Source organism: Takifugu rubripes, chromosome 1, assembly GCF_901000725.2.
Source record: "Takifugu rubripes chromosome 1, fTakRub1.2, whole genome shotgun sequence".
NCBI lineage: Eukaryota > Metazoa > Chordata > Actinopteri > Tetraodontiformes > Tetraodontidae > Takifugu > Takifugu rubripes.
In genome coordinates this window covers 26,993,210-27,013,245 of record NC_042285.1, presented here as the reverse complement: position 1 = coordinate 27,013,245, position 20,036 = coordinate 26,993,210, and the positions used below count along the sequence as shown (strand labels likewise).

The following is a 20,036-nucleotide window of genomic DNA, read 5'->3' as shown; positions in this document are numbered from 1 at the left end:
TTTTTGGATAACTCAAGAGATGTCCTCCTTTTTTTCCCCTTTCAGGGATTCAGAGGGCCGCAAGCTGTGTAAGAAGGTCAAGGTGGACCCAAACTCCAAACGTGGAGGAGCAGAGCTGTTGCATTACAAGTAAGTAACAACTTAATGTGATGCTGAGGTGTGATGCTACGTGATTTGGGGCTCATTAAATTGAGGATTGTGTTCTTTGCAGAGATGGGACATTCCACACAGAGTACAACAGGGCCAGAACCTTTAAAGTGAGTAGTCTTTGTTTTATTGGTTCGCCTTGGTGAGATTGACTTTGACTTCTTCATTATTAATGTATGAGGAAGTGATTAAGATGTTATTTTGATGAGTGTAAAGCAGGAACTTATTTAAAAACACGTCGGCTGCTTTCTGTCACGCTTACACTCGTCTCAACCAGATGGTGTGTTTCTACTTTTAAATGCTTATTAGATGGAATTTAATAGATCTTCAGACCCGTTATTGACACCAGAAAAGGTGGACACGTGTGTCGTAGCCCTCAGCCACCTGCAGCAACACCGGATGCCTGGTGTTGAGTTGGCTATGCTCCAATTAAATGGGACCATCATTGGTTTTGAAAATCAATAACTCCAGTTAGGAAGGTTATTGTGTCTAAGTGCCAAATCCTGGTGATCATATCGGCACAGATCACTCATCAGTCACACCAATCACCCTGTCCACCTCTGCCTCAACACCACACCGCGGGCTCTGCTCATATTCTGCCCGGCTTGAAGGCAGAATTGTGCAGATAAAGAGCTGAATATCACCCGTAGGTATTTGTAGAAGATACATTTTTGTTGGCTTAATCCATAAAGATATGAATGCTGTCCTGAGGAAACTGTCCTGCGCTGTGGGTTTTCTTTCTGCGCCCGACAAATTGTGCGACTGCGATTCCAACTTGTTGATTAATCCTTGTTCTTTTTCCATGTTTCAGTCCATGGTAGCCTTTTAAAAGACCCGTCAGGACCACCGCTGTGGGAGGAAAACCCCGAGGCAAAAGATGTTGTCCACATAGAAACGGAGAAAGTAAGTAGCGCCCTAAGTGACCTTGTGAGCTTCAAATCAAAAGGAGTGACGCTCGCACTCCAGTCACTTGACGGCAGCCAGAACAGCCCAGAGGAGGGGGTCTGAGCCGGGTTCTTCTGCTCACATCCTGCACTATGTACCTTGTTAGCATTTGCACCATCAGAGAGTGTGTAGTTCAGAGAGTCCAGGAATCTTCCCAGACAGCTGCTGTCCACAAAGGTCATATGGCACTCGTATCAAAACCCCCCGCAGACTTCCCCACCACCTGCCACCCTCAGACTGGAGATAGAAGGAGCAGTTTGACAAGCCTTTGATTTAACGAACAGCAGTCCTGTGACTTTTCATCCTCTCATACCCTCAGGCTGGAGGCAGATTGTGCTGAATATGGTATTTTTATGAGGTGCCACAACTCTTGGAGCTGATGAGCAGATACTCGTATTGGGCCTGACCCCCCCCGCCCCTCCATGTTGTAATAATGTACATCTTCTTGATGTGATGACTTGTGTTTTTAGTGCTTAACAAAGATAAAGGGGCATTTCTGAATGTCATAAACGACCAGGTCTTTGTTGACCTTTATAACGTAATTACTTTATTTTGTTTGCTCTGCTATTTGCATGAAAAATAATAAATCCCCAATCTTCCCCAAGGACTTCAGGAAGCTACTGAAGAGGGAGGAAAGGCCTATCCTCGTGATGTTCTACGCCCCATGTGAGTGCTGTTATTTTCACGTGTTCGGCGGTTTAAAAGGAGCCTGACGCACGTGCGGCTTTTCTCAAAGTAAACCGAGAAAAATGTTGAACAGAAAAAACTGATTGTATAGCTGTCATCACCCAGTGGCTCGCTCTTATCTTAAAACCCAACGCATAGATGCTTTCCCTCTGTTCCGCCGTGCACCTTCCCAGTGCAATAACGCGCCTCGTCTGTGTCGTACACCGATGCAGGGTGTGGCGTCTGTAAGAGGATGCAGCCGGTGTTCCAGCAGGCCGCCACAGAGACCAAAGGGAAATATGTAAGTCGATGTAACGTATGTAATACAGACGCATTGCTGGTGCCCCACCTGCAGCCGTATTGACTGTCAGTAATGAAAGTTGGGGGGGGTTAGCCCGGTGGTCTGCACTAACACAGCAACAGACTTCAAATTAAATTTCTGCCTCGGACTTTTTCTTGTGCAACAGCTCAGCAGAATTTGCACTAATAACCCAAATGGTCTCTACAAGCAGGGAACACGCCCCCCCTCCTCCTCCACTGCTGCTCTTGATTCATCCTTCAGCTTATTGACAGCTGCTCATTCAGGCAGCCACTCGTTCTGACACTGCTGACAACGACTCCAGGGTCTGATATCACTGGTCCAGTTCTATCTGTAATGCATGACTGGATTAAATGTATTTCTGTCATCGGCAGCACCTGCAGCGACAATTAAGCGATGAAATCCCCGCAGACAAAGTTTACAACCTCTCCATAGATTAAATGTCTGTTTAGCTTTGTCAGTTGCTTTTGCTTGTTCTCTAGTCCTGGTTTTCTTCCCACTTCTCCCCTCCTCTCACCTAAAGACCCTAAACTGCACAGAGCTCCTGAAATGGATCCTGGTGTTTATTAAACATTTCAGTGGAGGTGCCAGATAAAGACAAATCTGGAAAAATGCCCCAGGAGACATGGGAATAGAGCAGCATGTAATGTTTGCCTCCCACAGCAGAGAGTGAATAATAAGATAATTTCACTGCATCCAGCCCGATGAATAACAAAAATGTAATCCTCTTAATTTGAAATTAGCAGCGCGCTTACAAATTCCCAGCACAAAACACAAAACCGCGTAATGGTGCTCTGAAGGTCGCAACGCTGAGATGGAGGTCAGGGGCCAAGCTGCATATTTTTCACCCTTGTTTCATAAACACTTGGAAGTGATTGATTTTAAATAACTGTGGCTGTTGGAGTAATTCTGCTATTATTTTAGGACGATCGTTCATTTGCACACTCTAATAATGAATGCTTCTCATTGCTTTGCAACCGTTTTCATCACGTTTATTTTTAGGTTCTGGCAGGAATGAACGTGCATCCAGCCGAGTTTGACGGCCTCAAGCAGGAGTACAACGTCAAAGGCTACCCGACTTTCTGCTACTTTGAGTGAGTTGAATGCTTCATCCCTCACAGTCCACCCACTTAAGTCATTTGCAAAAGGCCTTGTGGTAATAGACTGTGCACCTGAGTCTGGTGGCGCTGAAGGTTCAGCATTAGCCTCTGGCAGGAATAAAGTTTTAACAAGCTTTGGGAGCTGTAAGTATTCCCTTTGAAAAAGAACCAGCATCTCAAAATATTGGACTTGTATGACATTTAATTTGTTGGTCGACAAACATTTGATCATTCGTACGTCTTCCTGCGCCCATCTCAAGGAAAAGCATCGGGAGCAGGCCGGCAGCTTGCAGCGGTAACATATTTAAATCTAACATTTCCTTTGTGGGGGACACGGTCCAGCAATTCCAAGTGGGATTTAAACTAAATCCTTTATTACTGTGAAGCAACAGGGCCAAACACAGAGCGGTGCGCTTTAATGGGGCTCAAGGTTCATTTCCACAACAGTGCGTCCATTGATTGCGCAACAGTCGTTCTTATGGCCGCCAACAGTATCCTGAGGTGTTAATATCTTATATAATTGTGGACCTCGGAAACCTCGAGATATAACTTGCACTCCTCGTGGCACTACGTTCAGCAAAACACGCTAACGAAGGTGATGCCGCAGCACCACTGGCGTGTGTGAGGAGCTGCAGACATCATCTTCTCCCCTCTGTGTGATGTTAAAGCCACTGTTGGACTCATGTTGTGAGTTATGTCAGAAATGTTGTATGAGGCCTCATACAACAGGTTGCTTATGAACGTTGGTGGTGGTTTATCTGGGAGCTGACAGCAGCACTGGATGGGAAGGTGGTGTTGAGACTTTCGTTTCTCCTCCGCTGAACAAAGTGCAAAAAGCATTTCAGGAGCAACACACACACCTCTGAAAACATGCTGCTTTTGATTTAACCCGAAACAAAACTCCTTCAATAATTAATATGCCTTGCTGAGGATACATTTGAATTTATGATAACTAAGCTTTGTTTTCCGCCCAGAATCTCCTCCGACTTTAATGGCGCACGCCACGATGACGTTAACGATTATTACGTTACTGTTGCTGTAATCTGATGGTTTCTGTCTAAGCATGCAGCTGCATGTACACACAAATGTAAAGCTCGTGGCGTTTGACTCAGCAGGGGTTGGGAGTGTGACTAACGGTGTTTGTTAAGGCAGACCCCCCACCCAGAACACCATCGCACTGCTGCTTCCTGTATGCCGCTGCTTTATATCTCCTGTTTTATTCTCTCCTTTTATTCCTCCCACACCAAGTTCATCATCCCCATTTCCACATTGAACGCTCTCTCCAGTCTGGCCTTTTAATTAGACCGGGACTGATTAAGTGCCTCTGCAGTTAATCAGCTGCGTGTGTGTTTGCCTTCTTTCTGTACATGCACATCTTTTGTGTGTGATTACACACGCTCGGCCAAGCTGTTAAACTGGGACCACATTAGTGTCAACTCAGAGCTAGCTAACGACCAACCGGGCCCATTGGCTTCAGTAATAAGCCCCTTACTGATAAACAGCAGCTAATCACCGCAGCCTAAATCAGTATCAACACTGCTGGCGTTATCTCACATTTGCACCCAGGCCTTTTTTCCTCTCATTTTCCTGTCCTGCAGATAAAGAGAGCTGACTATCCACCAGCAGCACACCTCAACATTTATCAATTAAAGCGCAGATAAAAGTAAACCTTCTTCTTCGGGGCTCTTTGTCCTTGCTGCGTTCCTTTAAGTGCGAGAACAGACGCTGTTGCGAGTGTCATTTATCTACTACCGCCTCGGCTTGGTTGGTTTTACAAGGTTTCGGTCTATTTCACAGCAGCAGAGATAAAGCAAGGGGATCCAGCGTCGGTCATAAATCTTACTGATTTAATTCAAAGCAGCTGCTCTGAGCAGCCAGTTCACTTAAAATGTATCAAACTCTGAATCCAGCATGTGTAATGGCCTATCACCTTTAATGATGTCCGCTCTGTAAGTGCGGCTGTCACCACCCTCTGCAGCATCACACTGTCCACACTCATTTAGGACCAACACTCATCCCTCAGCACATCTTCTTTTGTTTAATGGGGAACGACGAGCTCCAGCCCTATATTACCCCCCCAAAGGGACTTTGTCTCACTCCGAAACTATAAAAACGTTCAGTGAATGTATCGCACAAGGTCGTTATCGGCACAGAAAATCTGCTTATGTTTTAAATCTATTCAAACCCGAAGGATGGGGAATACTCATTTCAAAATCATTTAAATACACGGCTGGTGTTTCTCCTCCCCTGAAGTATTCAGACGTGTAGACGCTGGCTAGGATGTCAGTCAGTTGGTTCTTTTGTCATAAAGCATGTGGCATTTGTACATTCAATCCCTGTATTTGCATTTCTGCCACATTGTTCCAGCTTCTCTCTAAGGTTTCCTCACTCCTATAGGATGCTCTCGGGAGTTCTGGGCATCTTCAAGGAAGTGCTTGTATCAGAAATCTATAAGGTCCAGACCCACTCTACGAGAATGAATTAAAACTTTGCAGTGAATGTAAAAGGTTTGGTTCTGCTGCGTCAGTCGCTCCACTCCAGGACCGGCCTCACGCACGCTAATCTCCCCTTAAAGTAAATAAAGAAATTATACTAACAGACATTAATTTAAGGGGAGTCTTAAGAGCTCTAACTGTGAAAATGTGGGGCCCACTGGCAGAATTAATAATGATTCTTCTGTTGATTTAACAATCCTTTCGTTAGTTTTGACAAAGTTAGCCATTGCTGATTAAAAGTTTCTGCTCCTTACCCATTTTTTCCGACTTTGTTGAGAAGAAGAAACAGAGAAGGAGTTCAGTTCAGGCGTAATGGCGTGCTGATATTGCGTCCTCTGCTGACAGAAGGTTCTGCTTCTGCTTTTTCCCTGTCTTCTAGGAAAGGAAAGTTCCTCCACCACTATGAAAACTATGGAGCCACAGCCAAGGATATAGCAGACTGGATGAAAGAGTGAGTATTGCTCTGACCGCAGGACCCAGGCAACCAAGCAGCCTTTCCATGCTACAAGCAAACTGCTTTTTCCCATTTCCGACATCGTTCTTCGCTTTATTTGTGGCTTTTACCACATCCCCTCTCCTCAGTCCAACTCACCCTAACAGTGGCATCAGTCTACACCTGTTCTGCTTCTTTCTTTCCCCTAATGGTTCTGCCTCCGCCTCCCTTTTCCATTTACGCTGCGGGCCAAGCAGGAAAGTCAGGACTGGCTAAGAGGCGTGAGGCAGAGAGGCCGACAGGTCGCAGCTTTCTGAGGAGACAGAGTCTCTTGTCTGTTCTGGAATGTGTCAGGAATCCTTGGATTAAAACAGACCACATTCTCCATAAGCTGCTGCAGGAAGGCTGCGCCATCTCCATCTACTGTTGCTGAGGATGTCAGCGGCCGTTGTTTTTTCCAACAGCGTTCCACGTCTGGACTTATGCTGTCATGATCTAAAATCCCGGTCCTGAGCTGTCAGGAAACATTGAGTTTTTTCCCACAAATCACCGGTGCTAGTAAAAAAACCCAAAACTCTCCTGTAGACATTGCACAAGTAAAGAATTCAAATATATGGAATAAAGTCCCGTTTTTCCCGCCGTATAGTTTGGCGTTGGGCACCCGTAGGCCCACGTGAACGGGGGCCCGGTGGGTCTCTTGGTGGGTGTGTTTTAATGTGCCATTTCTGAGGCTCCATAGAGTCACACCTCCACAGAACAACCAGCCGTTGGAGGAGAACCAGAGACGTTGTCACAGAATGCTCTACTGTCCTTTTTTATGGAATGTGCACTATGTTTATCCATCTTTTCGTAAACCCAGAGGCAACATTGTGCTTCATGGACAAGGGTGAGGCCGTTTTGCTCCACTTTTGTACGTGTGTGACCCTGGGTGGAGCGTGGACCACAGCTGGGTTTGATTTCTGCTCTCTACAACTTGGAACAGCAGTTGTAATGTGTCCGTATTTGAAAGTGTTCCTAACTTGAGTCTCCCCTTTTCCATTTCCTGTGTCAGCCCTCAGGCCCCACAGCCAAAGACCCCAGAGGTGCCTTGGTCCGAGTCGGGCTCCTCGGTCTTCCATCTGACTGACGATTCCTTTGACGGTTTTCTGGAGGAGCATCCAGCTGTCCTGGTCATGTTTTATGCCCCCTGTGAGTAAGAAAGCAAGCTGTGATTAGTAAATATTAGCCTTTTCTGGAGGTTTTGCTGTCATTTAAACCTGCACAAGCAATCAAAAATTCCTATTTTCGAGGTGAAAAGTAACAATCCCCAGTGTTTGTTAGCAAAAAGCCAAATATTTCTTCATTAATAAACTAATCCAGCCGATCATTTCTGTATAAAAGCCCTAATCAGATTATCTCCATTTGTTATTTCTTGCCTGAAATGTCCCGTGGAACCACTTAAAATGGTTTTTAGTTTCACATTCTGACCAAACAGGCCAGTTTATTTCCAGCTAAACTATCGACCGTGTTGGTTTGCAATGATACACAGATAGTTGAGGAGTTTCACATTCCAGCCCGATGTGTAAAACTTTATCCCGGGTAGAGGAAAAGTTCAGTCCCAAATAACCTCCCTGTTTAATTGTCATCCTGGGTAATCACAGACAGCTGGAGGACGTGACAAGCGTGGTGGCTGCTGCCAGAACTCCGTCACAGATACAGGCTCATTTTAACAACAAACCTTCGCTCTGTTGCTGCCATGAATGTGCTCGCTTTTCTCCTCGCACCACGCTGCCGTACGTGCAGAACCCTGTAAACCTTCTAGCTTTTTGTAGTCGTACAAGTAGGTTGAAGCTCAGGCCACTTTGACCTTGTTCTGTCTGACACCAGCTGCTGTTCTCATCTCTGTGCTGTGAAAATAGAGCTACACTAAATAATAGGCGGTGTTTCTGTACCATTCACCATCTCTACTGTTGTTTTCAAACTTAAAACACACTTTGCTCAGCTTTTCCTTCTCGGTTGCCAGAAGCAACAAGCTCCACCTAGAGGGCAAAACGCTCCCCAGCTGTTGATGTTACTAAACTCCATCTGTGCTAGGGCCTGACGCACCTACCGTCTTATTATCTTCTACATGAAATGAAATCATTTAGCAGACACATCCAATCGGGGCTCCATATTTCTGACAGGTTGATACAGCTGTATAGGAAGGATCAGCCACCTCGGCCCTCTCGCCGTCTGCACACCTGTTTCCAGAACGCCGAGGTTCCCTTTCTGTCACTTTAAAGGGAGATTCACCACTTCACAACCCACCTGCCGTCCCTTTTCTGTCTCACCCCTAAACAGCTTGTTTGTCAGCACAGAGAAAAGTGAGAATCAACTCTGGTGCTGACGAGTTTAGCCGACTCTCCAGCTCCGTGTGGTGCTGGAGGCTCACCTGCCACGTTTTTATGCACCTTTCTGGTGAACGCCAACCAACATCAATCCAATAAATAGTTCACCACAGCTTTGCTGACCCCCTTAGGACGATGTCATTGTCCTTGCACCGCTGGTGTTTCACACCAGGAAGCCTCACTTTCTTTCCACAGTCTATAAATGCCAATATTTGTAAAACTAAATGACCATTAATTGGGTCCGATATGGTTAATGTGCCAAGGTCAGTCCATCTTGTCCATGAAAATAGAGTAAATATCTGTGCATTAGTCACACGTACATTAACACACACATATATCCTGATTAGTTTATTGCTTCGGAGCACTGCATTACCCCCCATCCGAGTGTGTCGGGCTCATTCTTGCGTCTATAGTGCAGTTTCTTAATGGCTTTGCGGTGAACGCGAGATTAATGGTGTTCCATTTGTGACCATCAGCTTGCATTTATGTCCACTTTCTCGTGCAGCCACTCTGGGTTGAAGAGCGCACTCTGGGAACTCTGGGGGTCTTCACAGCTGTGAACCCTTCAGCTGGATGCTCAGCTCCTCAGACTGGTTCTGTCCACGATGGGAGTCGAACTCTGCCCGTTTTGTACGCAGAACACAACTCCAACAGCATGTTAGCTAGTCCATCCATCCATTTTCTGTTATTCCTAATTAGAGTTGTGGAGGGTGCTGGAGTCGGCGCCAGCAGGAATTCACCCTGGAGACGTTCCTCACAGGACACACACAGTCGTGAATGGTGTGTGTGTGGATTCAATGCCCCTTCATTTCATAGTTAACTCATCACTCGAGTGAAATATTGTGAAAAATGCAGTGGTATGAAGGTGCCCTTCAAGGTGAGGCCCAGTTCAGTACAGAATGTTCCAGTGCACGTGGATCTGGCTTTCATCTTGCTGCAGCGTGTGTGTGATGGATGGCCGTGGCTGTGTCAGCTCTGTAGGTAACAACACAGAATCGTGAGTTAGCGCCTAAATAAACTCGATAAGGAAGAAGAACCTGACACAGGGAAGGTGCGACACGTGAATCGAGGATTTAAGAGCACAGACAGACGGCCCGGCGCCCTCCCTCTGTAGCGGGAGAGATATGACGGATGGAGAGGCAACGTTGTTGCTAACAGGTGATGATCTGTTGCTGCTGAAACTCCACCTGTACGTGTGTTTAGCAACTCAACAGGGGGGCAGAGTGTGTTTTAGTGCTCTTACCTTAGTGGAAACACAGATAAATGTGTACAGTTCAATACCAGCCTGAATTATTCTGAGTGGAATAGCTGCTTTATTGGGCATGTGCTCATTTATGAGCCTCTGGGGGTTTCATGAAGCAGAGTTTTAAAATGAGACTTTCTGCAAGACTCTACTTCATCTGATGGGCGAGCAGATTGATGCACAGCGTAGCGCTCAGTCCTCTCTCTCTCTCTCTCTGCAGTTTGAAGGTTCAAAGTCTTTTTCTTTCCGTTTCTCCTCAGCTTCAAACCCAATCTGACGTGGTCGGAAACGCCTTAAAAAAGACGCGTCTTTTACGCTTATATTGCTGTTGATTTATTGCTTGTGCCAGCTCTACATTGTATATTGAAGAAAGGAGTTCCTGAACTGTTCTGACAAGGGCAATTTACTGATTTTGGAAACGTACCAAGTTTGCTTTACGCTTCTGTGCCCAGCAGCGTCGCGACCATATAAACACATTACTCATCCCTGATCAAACGGCGTGTTCATTAAACCTAAAGCTGAAGCGACGTGTACGTCGTGGGAGACAAATGTTCCGTATATATTTTCTGTTATGTCCTTTTTCTATCAGAACTCCAATGTTGCCAGGATGCTGTGTGCCCATGCAACATTAAACACACCTCCACCCCACACAGCCAGTTTATTCACCATGCTCTGGGCTCCAACTGTTTTATTGCACCAATATGTAATATGTATTTTTCGCTCCAGTCTCGTCAGATTATTATTACGTGACATTTTTATATCCATTTTGTCGGGGGAAACATTTCCAGCTGCATGACTTATTCAGAAATGTATTCGCTTTGAACTAAATGACTTAATTAACTCGATACAACGGTCATTTATTGGCGCATCTCCTGCCAAACAGTCATTATGCAAAATATCTCCATGTCAATTATTAATAAGCAAAGCTAATGTCAGACGTTTCCGGCGTGTCCCAACGGCAGCAAAACTCCCTCGCCGGGTGTTTAAAAATCCCCCCAGGGGCCGAGTCTGTGACGGAGGCGTGTAGGAAGCAATTGCACGTGACTGGAGTCGTCTCTGCGAGGTGATCGATAAATGTCATCTCATTTACAGTTTGATCCTCAGCGTGGAGGCAGCAAAGCCGCCGTCGCCGGGCTGGAACAGCCAGACCGAGCAGATTTACAGCAGTTAATGCATTCAAATCCACAGAACAGCTCTGAGGGATTTGTATTATTGTGCAAAGATTGCATCATCAGAGCGCTCCCATTGTTTTTTAAGACCATTATTTCGTGAGAAAATGCACTTTTTTCCCAGCATTCATCAGGCTTTTGCCACATTGCTCATCTGTCTTATTTATGCTCACTGAGGTTTCCTTGTTTCTCAGTGGCAGGTTGGTTTTACAGGCTGATTTACCACAATATGAAAGCAAAATGTCAGCACACAAAGGTTGTAGCATTCATTTTCATGACTAATCTCCACTAAATCAAACTTCTGAAGTGTTTTCCCCTTTTTTTTGCATCGCACTATAGTTATTTTCTGTCTCTGTTGCACTTTATATGTAAATGCTGTCATCTCCCTCCTAATCCTTTTAAAAATACTATAAATGAGGTTAACCAAGAGATCCGATGATACCTTATATTTGAAAATAAACCTGGAGAAAAAAGCCACCGAGCTGTGGTTCATATACAATAACAGTTACAGTCGGTCTGACTGAGTTTCACTGTCTGTTGTTACCTTGTTTTAAATGTGTGTGACCAAAATATTGCCTTTTGATTGATAATCTGCGTGATGTTCTGGGTCTAATTACTGACATCAACTTTTTAGGGTGTGGACACTGCAAGAAGATGAAGCCAGAGTATGATGAAGCTGCTGAAATACTCAACAAGGGCGTGGATGTAAGTTTTATAACCGTCTTCTGTTTTGTTCATTTTTGGGCCACGGCCGGTCACGCGGGGCTTCGGCGGCGCCTCATTAGCAGCTCATAATAGTCATAATAATTCCTTCAGTTGTTCTGAATGCTGGGCGCTCATGTGACGGCCCCCATCAGCCTGCTTTCTCACCATTTCTCATCAGTGGGTTGTGATTTCACCCTTTCCTCTCTCCCACTCTGTCCTCTGTGGTGGGCAAACACCCCCCCTTCAGGGGAAGGGCCTGGAAAACCGCCCTAGACTCACTATTTGGTTGTCGGACTCTTATAGTCACAGTGTGAGTTCTTGTGCGAAGGTTGACCTTGATTGTTTGTAAAGCTCTTTGTGTCCTGTAATGGCTCCGTCTCAGAGGCCTTAATTGGGCAGAATAATTAGCGAGTATGATTTAAGGTTTGCTGTTTGTTGTTTCTCCAGAGTCCGGGCGTGCTGGCAGCAGTGGACGCCACCGTGCACAAGGGGGTGGGGGATCGCTTCAAGATCTCCGGCTTCCCGAGTCTGAAATACTTTGTGAAGGGCGAGGAGAAGTACACGCTGCCGCAGCTCCGCAGTAAAGACAAGATCATCGAGTTCATGCACAAGTGAGCAGCGCAGTTCAAGGTCACAGATTGGGGCGATTCCCAGCAGTTCCAGCTTTTTGGAGGTTTCTAAACGGCAGCCTGACTCGGTTTAAGGTTATGTTCAAGCAGTGGGGTCACTAATCTGAATGGAAAACACCTCATCGTGTTTGTGTTATGGGTTTTTCTTGTTTACTACATCCTCTGTAGTAATCCTCTGTTTCTGCAGTCCACAAGCCCCCCCTCCACCAGAGCAGTCCTGGGAGGAGAGGCCCTCTGGGGTCAGCCATCTTGGCTCTGAGGACTTTCGGGAGGCTCTGAAAAAGAAAAAACATGCCCTGGTGATGTTCTACGCCCCCTGTAAGAAAAGATCCACACTTTTCCTCTATAATTAGCAGGAGACACACGTGATCTCACACTTATGTCACGTAGGCTACACACATTGTGCACACTACACACCCAGAGTACATAAAGTCCACCCGAGATCAGAATTTTCTGTTTTTTAACAGGGAAAAAAGCCGTTTCCCTCCTCAGATATCAGGTTCCTGCGGTGCTGCTTCATGGTCGTGAGTTTAAATTGACCGTGAAACGTCCTTGAGGTGATCAGAAGCAGCTCAGCGCTCTCTTCCTCCGGCACGTCTGGAGTCAGCGCCTGAAGCGCTCTGCTAAACAAAATGAAAGCACAACACAGTTCAGGTGTTCTGCAGAGCTCCTCTCCCTGCGCACGTTAGGCAGAACCCACCTTCGGCGGCTCCACACCGCCCACCTAAACCCCCTTCACCCTCCTCCCGGGTTTCTCATCAAAAACTCAGCTTGTGTTCTACGAGCTAATGAATACAGATGTGCACGGAGTCTCGAGTTGTCATAGAAATGATGTTTTTGTTAACAAATGCACACTTTGGTGCCATCTTCCTGTATTATCATTATCTCCGGCACCGCTGAGGTAACAAGTCAATGATGGAAACACTGTGTTGAATTAAAATGTAACGGAGGAGGAGAGAGGAACGTACAAGAGGATAGATTCTGATACGATCTGACACGTGCACGTGTCGTCGGCCCACTCTGGTTCTGAATCGGGGTGGTCGTCTGGGCTCGCCATGTGACGGGTGTACGTCCGCAATGCTGTTTTTTCTCTCAGTACAAGACTGACAATTACGGCAGAACATTTTAAAGGCCATTTCATGCTGCAGCTTGAAGAGTACTTCAACAGGAAATGGATTTCTGAGTAGTGGCCAGTGCTGGTTCTGAGAGGCAGGCTGAAGAAGTACGAGCGGTGAAGAGCTCTGCAAGAACAGATGTATTGAAATCAGGAGAAAAAAAACTGCTATTTACTAAAAATATTCATCATTTAGCCCTGGAAGCATTGTGTTAAAGTTGACAACCAAGACAAATGTAGCTTAGCAGTAGAGGCCGTGACGACGTGTTGAACCTCCATCACTGAGCTGCACCTTAGAGAGCCACATAGATTTAGAATCAACCTGCATGCAAACCAGGTGATTGACAGGTGATCCAAGCAGCAGTGCTGAATAACGTGAAGAGAATCTTAGCAAAGCTGCATTTGTGTTCTTCCAGATGATGGAGAATAAGCATGAATGTAAAGCGAGGCTGTGCAGCCGTGAATTCCTTCTGAGGATTTGACTAACGGCGTATCGTTGTGACTGTAAAGATCCTCTGGTCCACTCACGATGTTCCTGTCTTTGTTGTCCCCTCCAGGGTGTCCCCATTGTAAAAGCTCTATTCCTCACTTCACCACAGCAGCAGAGCTCTTTAAAGAGGACCGGAAGGTGAGTCTGGCCCATTTCTGAGAATGTTTTGCCCGTTACACCTCGCTGACACTTCAGCTGGTAAAATGATCAAGGGAGTGTTAATCATTGAATAATTAACAGGTGCGTTTTGAACCTAAAGCGAATTAAATTAATCATCAGTGTCGTTTTCTGTTCTGTTAAGAGCAGAGGGCTCGTGGGCCGTCGCTGCTAATGGTTTATTACTGACACGCCCACAGGAGAGGGGTCCAGGTGGACTCGTGACGGGCGTTTATCTGGGATAAACCTGCCTCTGGTCCTCTCCATTTGCCCTTTAATTGCAGGCTACAACAAGGTCGTTCTGCTTGATTAGGAAGTCACAGCTGCTTGCGAAGCATCTCACATTCGCAACAACCAACTTGAACTAAACGGGGAGCAATAAACCTCGTGAAACTGAGTTTTGAGGAAACGGATGACGGAAATGTTCCTGTAGCTCCAGAATGTGGCGAAGAAATCCGGCGTTTTTATTTGTCGCTTTAATACTTTAATTAAAAAACAGCATTTCACAGATGCTACTTTTACTCTTGGCTGATTGTGCAGATTCAGCTGGAGGCTTATGAACTCCTCCAGCTCAAATCCTCCTAACTTTGGTTTTGGGGGTCACGAGAGGGTCAGGCCGTCAACAGCCCCTCCTATGCCTCCACTCCTCCTCAGAATTTCCCAGCTCACTCCCTTTGTCTCACAAACACGCTGAAATAAATAGTTTGGCGCGTGTCTGGCAGCAGCCTGGGCTGTGATTCATCCTGTCACACTTGGAATTATTCTTACATAACTCCAAATTGCATAAATTTATCATGAGCCACAAAATAACTATTTGTTCCCCACCACAAGAATGATGAGCTGAGCGCCAGCCAGGGAAACGCTGGACTTGCACAGGACTTTTTGGATTATCTTCTCTGTGGTGCATTTTTTTTCTGGGTTATGCTTTTGTTCAAAAAGGATTGGAGGATTATTTTGCGAAACATTTGCTGATTCGTTTATCGGCGTCTGCTCGGAGAGACGAGGAGCTCCAACAGACTGCAGGCGTGCGAACAATTAAAGGGTTTGTGTGGCAGTAGGGGGCGCTATATTCACAATTACGCTCTCTCCTTGGGTTCTGCTCTGTTCAATGGGGCATTGGCCCGAGTTGAAACAGCAAAGTGGAGTTTATCAGAGCTCTTTGATTACTTTTTTGCTCTTTGGTGCTGGTGGACTGAGACCAAGCCAGTTGGTAATAGGCAGGCCCTCAGAAAATCCATTATCAGCTCACTGGTATGACGCCCGCTCCTCCGTCACTGGGAAACCAATCAATAACGGAATTGGCTGCGGACCTTTGAAGAACAACGTCCCCATGGCTTCATTTTCTCCTGTCAATTGATGGTGGCGCTGATTGATTACTCACATGGATGCGGATGGGCCGATATTCACATTATGTCTTCTTTGGTACGCTTCCCGGCCCAGCGTAGAGCTGCTCCTGCTTCCTGTTTGCTTCCCGGCCCAGCGTAGAGCTGCTCCTGCTTCCTGTTTGCTTCCCGGCCCAGCGTAGAGCTGCTCCTGCTTCCTGTTTGCTTCCCGGCCCAGCGTAGAGCTGCTCCTGCTTCCTGTTTGCAGGACTATTTAATGACAACGACGGATCCAGATCTGGTTTGAATTTGTGTCGACTGTTTTGCATTTTTAAAGGAAGACGGCCCCGGCGCCGCTGAATATACGCAGCTTGCAGCAACTTTGTGGGAGTACACTGAGACCCAGTTTGAGAGTTGTCTTGATTAACAGACCATAGAAGAAGAATATGGCTTTCTAGGCTCGTTCTTCCCCACTGGTATGAAGAAGATTCTTTCTTCTCTAACCTCCTTTGGAGCTTGCAGATGTCACCGCAGCCGACGGCGGTCTGGTGCCGCGCCGCGTCGGCTTTCATGCAGATCCTGAACGTTTGTGTTTTTTTATGTTTGCATGTAAACAACAACAAATAAAACAAGAGGCACTTTTAATTGGGACAAGTTTGGAACATTCCGCGGCGCTTGGATGCACAGAGTGTGTCTGATGTGTTCTCCTTCCACAGCAGATCTGTCATCTCCGCGCTCGCTCCGGAGCGCCGAGGAACGGGAGCGATTATTTGATAGTGACAAGTTCAATGTGCGGCGCTCAGCACCCTGGGGGGGGGTGGGGGTGGGGGGGTGACATTTCAGCTGTCCAAAAGGACACGCTGACTGAGTCATGTATCAGTGAGGCGGCATTTACGCCTCATTGGGGCAGCTTGTCACTAATCGATGTAACGGCTCCGCAACATAAATCTCCCTTGTTGTTTTTATGTGTGAATAATAGTTTGAAGGGTTTTATAACCACCCACCCACACACACGCCCACACACACACACCCGCCTCCAGAGAGGAGAAACATCTTAATTTTTATGTGATCTGTAAAGAGAGGTTCATTGTTAAAAGGGGCTCGTTCTCAGAGCAGCTAAATGTTCTACATGCAGGAGAGAGTGAGTGTGTGTGTCTGTGTGTGTGTGTGTGTGTGTGTGTGTGTGTGTGGGTTCTGTAATGCTGCAGACGCGCTGCCACAGTAATTAACTAAAACCCAAACAATAAAATTGTCTCTTCAGAGTTAAGATAATTCTCGCAGAAGATTAAAACGGGGATTTAAAGTCCTCGGCAACAGATTGTGCCACATTTATTATAGACAGATTATTTAAACAATCAGGGTGATCAACCACAATCCTGATGTTCTTCAGGACGTCATCATCATCTGATCCCACATTTAATGTGGGATCCGTGCGTGGTCGTGAATCTTTCAGAAACGCCAAACCTGGCGAGGTTGTGACCTCCCACCTGCAAATGGATGCGACATTTGGACGTTGGAGCTTTGGTTTTAGGCACTGAAGCTGTTCTCTGTCCTCCCTCAGATCATTTATGCTGCAGTGGACTGTACAAAAGGACAGAACCACGAGCTGTGCAAGCAGGAAGGCGTGGAAGGTTATCCAACCTTTAATCACTACAACTACGGCAAGTTTGTGGAAAAATACAACGGCGAGCGCGGGGTGAGTGCTCCACCATAACAAGATGTCTTCCCTTCTTTAATGTGGTCAGATTAGTCTCTGTCTCTTTGCTCCACACGTCTGAGTCTCACAAAACTGGCTCGTGCGACTGTCGGGTGTGTGAAACGGGGCTTTGCTAATTGGGTTACAACAGGATGAACCCGGGCGAACCTTTGGGTTTAATTCTCTCATCCTTGTGCCTGCGGGCTGATTTGAAACGGGGCTCTGAGCCGCATCAGATTATTCAAATAAAACGTCACGAATGGCTCCCAGTTGTGAAACGATGGATCTGTCGTCTGCCTCCACAGGAGGACGGCTTCACGGGCTTCATGCGCAACCTCAGAGGACGAGACCAGGAGAAGGTCGGCAAGAAGAAGGAAGAACTCTGAGGACGGCCACCCGCCGCTTCATTTGTCATTGCACTGTGACCCTTGACCCCTGGCTAGGGCCCTATGAGCACTGACGTGGGAGACTCGATGACCTCAGTGAAAGGCTTTTTTTATATCAGTGATTTTGTTTGTAATAACACAACAGAGGACCTACGGTCACCGACCACTCGAGACCTGTTTTCATGGATATGCTGACAGGCAGAAACTGCAGTGATTTCTTCTTCTTCTACTTCTACTTCTTCTTCTCTTTCTTCTCCCCCCCGAACACTGTGACTGCGTGTGTGAGAGGCTACACCCTATACTATATCTATGCAATGTGGAGCCGCTCGTGACGGTGAGTAACGACGCTCACAGGTGGCACCGGCCGGCGCTGGATCCACAGGGGTTCTCAGTCCGGTCCCATCACACCTGCTCTGATTCTGTTGGAGACGTTCACCTGATGGATTTTCTACAAAACCCTCCCCCCGTCTCCAGCTCAGCGTCGTCCAGAATGTTGTTTTAATCTCCCCCATGTGTCACTGGGAGGACCTTTAGATGGTGAGATGAGGAAGAGTCCTGGTCTAGACCAAAGTGTGGCAATATTCTGCATGAATCTGGACTCCGAAGGGCTCGAACCCCTTCGTCTGCTCAACTCTGTGGCCTTAATGATACGGAAGTTTCAAATATGTAAAGTGCATCGGAGGCCTGGTGGTTTTGCACTGCCTGCGAATCTTAATCCGGAGTGCGTCAAAGAAGAAGATAAGACCGTGAAATGCCAAATACTCTGCTGCAAATGCCCTTGATATTTCCACGCTTTGTACATTCCCAGATGTTGTCAACACCCAACACGTCGTCTGTCCTGAACACCGGGTCGGCATTTCCCACAATCCCTCTGTGCTCGCGCGTTGCCGGGGAGAAGAGCCACCCTGGGTGTGTTTTCAGGACGGCAGGTCTGGCTGCTGAGCGACGGCGAGGACCCGCGGTGACACTTCTGTGACCTCGGTCTGTCTGCACGCCACGGCTCACCGCTGGGCGCCGTTCCCCCCCCCCCCCATCAGGTCCAAGTATTCCCAACGTTTATGGCAGTGCAGTTTATGTTGTGTTTTCAGCTCCTGCTCATCAGCCAACATGAATATTTAATAATCTCTCTGTAGCTGAAGTTGTTTTATTATTCAGGACTTTACTTTCGTCACTATGAAACAGTTCTCAGGGATAGCGAGGAACAATTAAAGGGAATTCCTTTGTAATTTGTGCATTCCAGTGGAAGAATTCCGATCCCCATAGGCCACCAAATTAAAAACTGTTTACATTTGTATCCCCAGAGAAGAAAAGCTTGTTTTTTGTGCTAAATGTTGGCCAGACTGAGATGTTCTGTCAGTAGATGTTTCTGATCCATTATCATGATTCCTAAAGGAGTGAGGGGAGCGTGGGGTCCGTTCTGGTGGGTCTGAACGTTTGGTATCATTGTTGAAAGTGACTGTTTTACGTGAGAGTGGTTTGCACGTGTTCTTCACTGTTGCTGTTTTCACCGGTTTTACCCTCCACAGTCACGTCGTTTGGCTGAATAATTGAACGACCACCTCTGTTTTAATTCCAAAGCCGTCCCAGTTCTGTGGGGAAAACTCACACTTATGCCAAGAACTCATAGTTGCCTTTGTTGATTGATCCCCCTCCCAGACATACGTACAGTTTTTCCTCCTGCGTTGACATTTAAAATAAAAAACCCAATAAACTCGGATCATTTTTGTTTCTATCGTACAGCGCGTCCACTCTGCTTTGTGTTTTTTGGCTTTGTTTTTTCATAGAAGTGCAACATTTATGAAGCAATTTGATCAAAAGTGAAACCATAACTCATTTATGCTCGAAAAGAATGTCTGATAAATGTGTTGCATGCACGTATAGACCAGTTTAAATTTGACTTTAAACACTTTGGATTGGATAAAAATAACAAATAGATTTCTTGGAATATGATCGACCGAGATAAAGATTTTCTTTAACTAATTCAAATCTAAGCTTTAACAGAGAAATCTGCTCTTCGAACCAAAGGAGCTGTCAGTCAACAGTGAGGAGTGCAGTGAGCCTTTTATTAGGTTGTTCCGACAATATCTGCTTCTTTTGATTGGCCAATAAACTGTCCAGCTTTAAAATACATCCTTGTTAAACAAGAGAAAACAAATGCCCACGATAGAGCCAAAACAAGGTCATCAGGTCATCCAGGCCTGACTGAAATTCCCCCCTTCACGAGGAAAATAAGGGAAGACAAACTTTTGGTTAGATCCCTGAATTTGAAAGACTCCTGGGTGGCAGCAGAAGTGGCATCTGTGGAGTGATTCTGGTTATATTTGAAGTCGCTCCACCGTGTGTTTCAGTAGCTCCATTATCTTGTCAAGTGGCTAATTAAAAGAGTCTGATAAAGAGTCACGCAGCTGGGGTTGAAATTAATTTTTCCATAATGCATGTTTGACTGCTCTGTGTGACTTTACAACAGAGCCTGTCTTGCTAAAAATGTGATGTTGACATAAAAATTAGATTAGGATTTTTCTGTTTGCAGATTTAGTTTCATCACCTGCTGCTGAAGCCTCCAAAGACACCAGTAATTTGGCTCTCAGACAAGAGTTCAGGGGCTTTAAAACTATGACAGGATGTGGTGCAGGTATTTGTTTAGAATTTACTATA

At 46.2% G+C, this 20,036-nt stretch overlaps 1 protein-coding gene across 1 annotated transcript in view; it reads left to right on the top strand.

Moving 5' to 3' along the window:
* The window catches only part of pdia5 (protein disulfide isomerase family A, member 5), a 29,552-nt gene extending 10,434 nt beyond the window's left edge, over positions 1-19,118 (top strand). The window contains exons 4-17 of the mRNA XM_029836303.1: positions 46-129; positions 212-264; positions 959-1,050; positions 1,698-1,758; positions 1,992-2,059; positions 3,080-3,171; positions 6,052-6,123; positions 7,157-7,293; positions 11,518-11,588; positions 12,036-12,199; positions 12,405-12,535; positions 13,889-13,959; positions 16,861-16,995; positions 17,301-19,118. Coding sequence (XP_029692163.1) covers positions 46-129; positions 212-264; positions 959-1,050; positions 1,698-1,758; positions 1,992-2,059; positions 3,080-3,171; positions 6,052-6,123; positions 7,157-7,293; positions 11,518-11,588; positions 12,036-12,199; positions 12,405-12,535; positions 13,889-13,959; positions 16,861-16,995; positions 17,301-17,381 — 1,312 coding nt within the window. The 3' untranslated portion in view covers positions 17,382-19,118. The remainder of the gene's footprint in view (positions 1-45; positions 130-211; positions 265-958; positions 1,051-1,697; positions 1,759-1,991; positions 2,060-3,079; positions 3,172-6,051; positions 6,124-7,156; positions 7,294-11,517; positions 11,589-12,035; positions 12,200-12,404; positions 12,536-13,888; positions 13,960-16,860; positions 16,996-17,300) is intronic.
* The last annotated feature ends 918 nt before the right edge of the window (positions 19,119-20,036 follow it).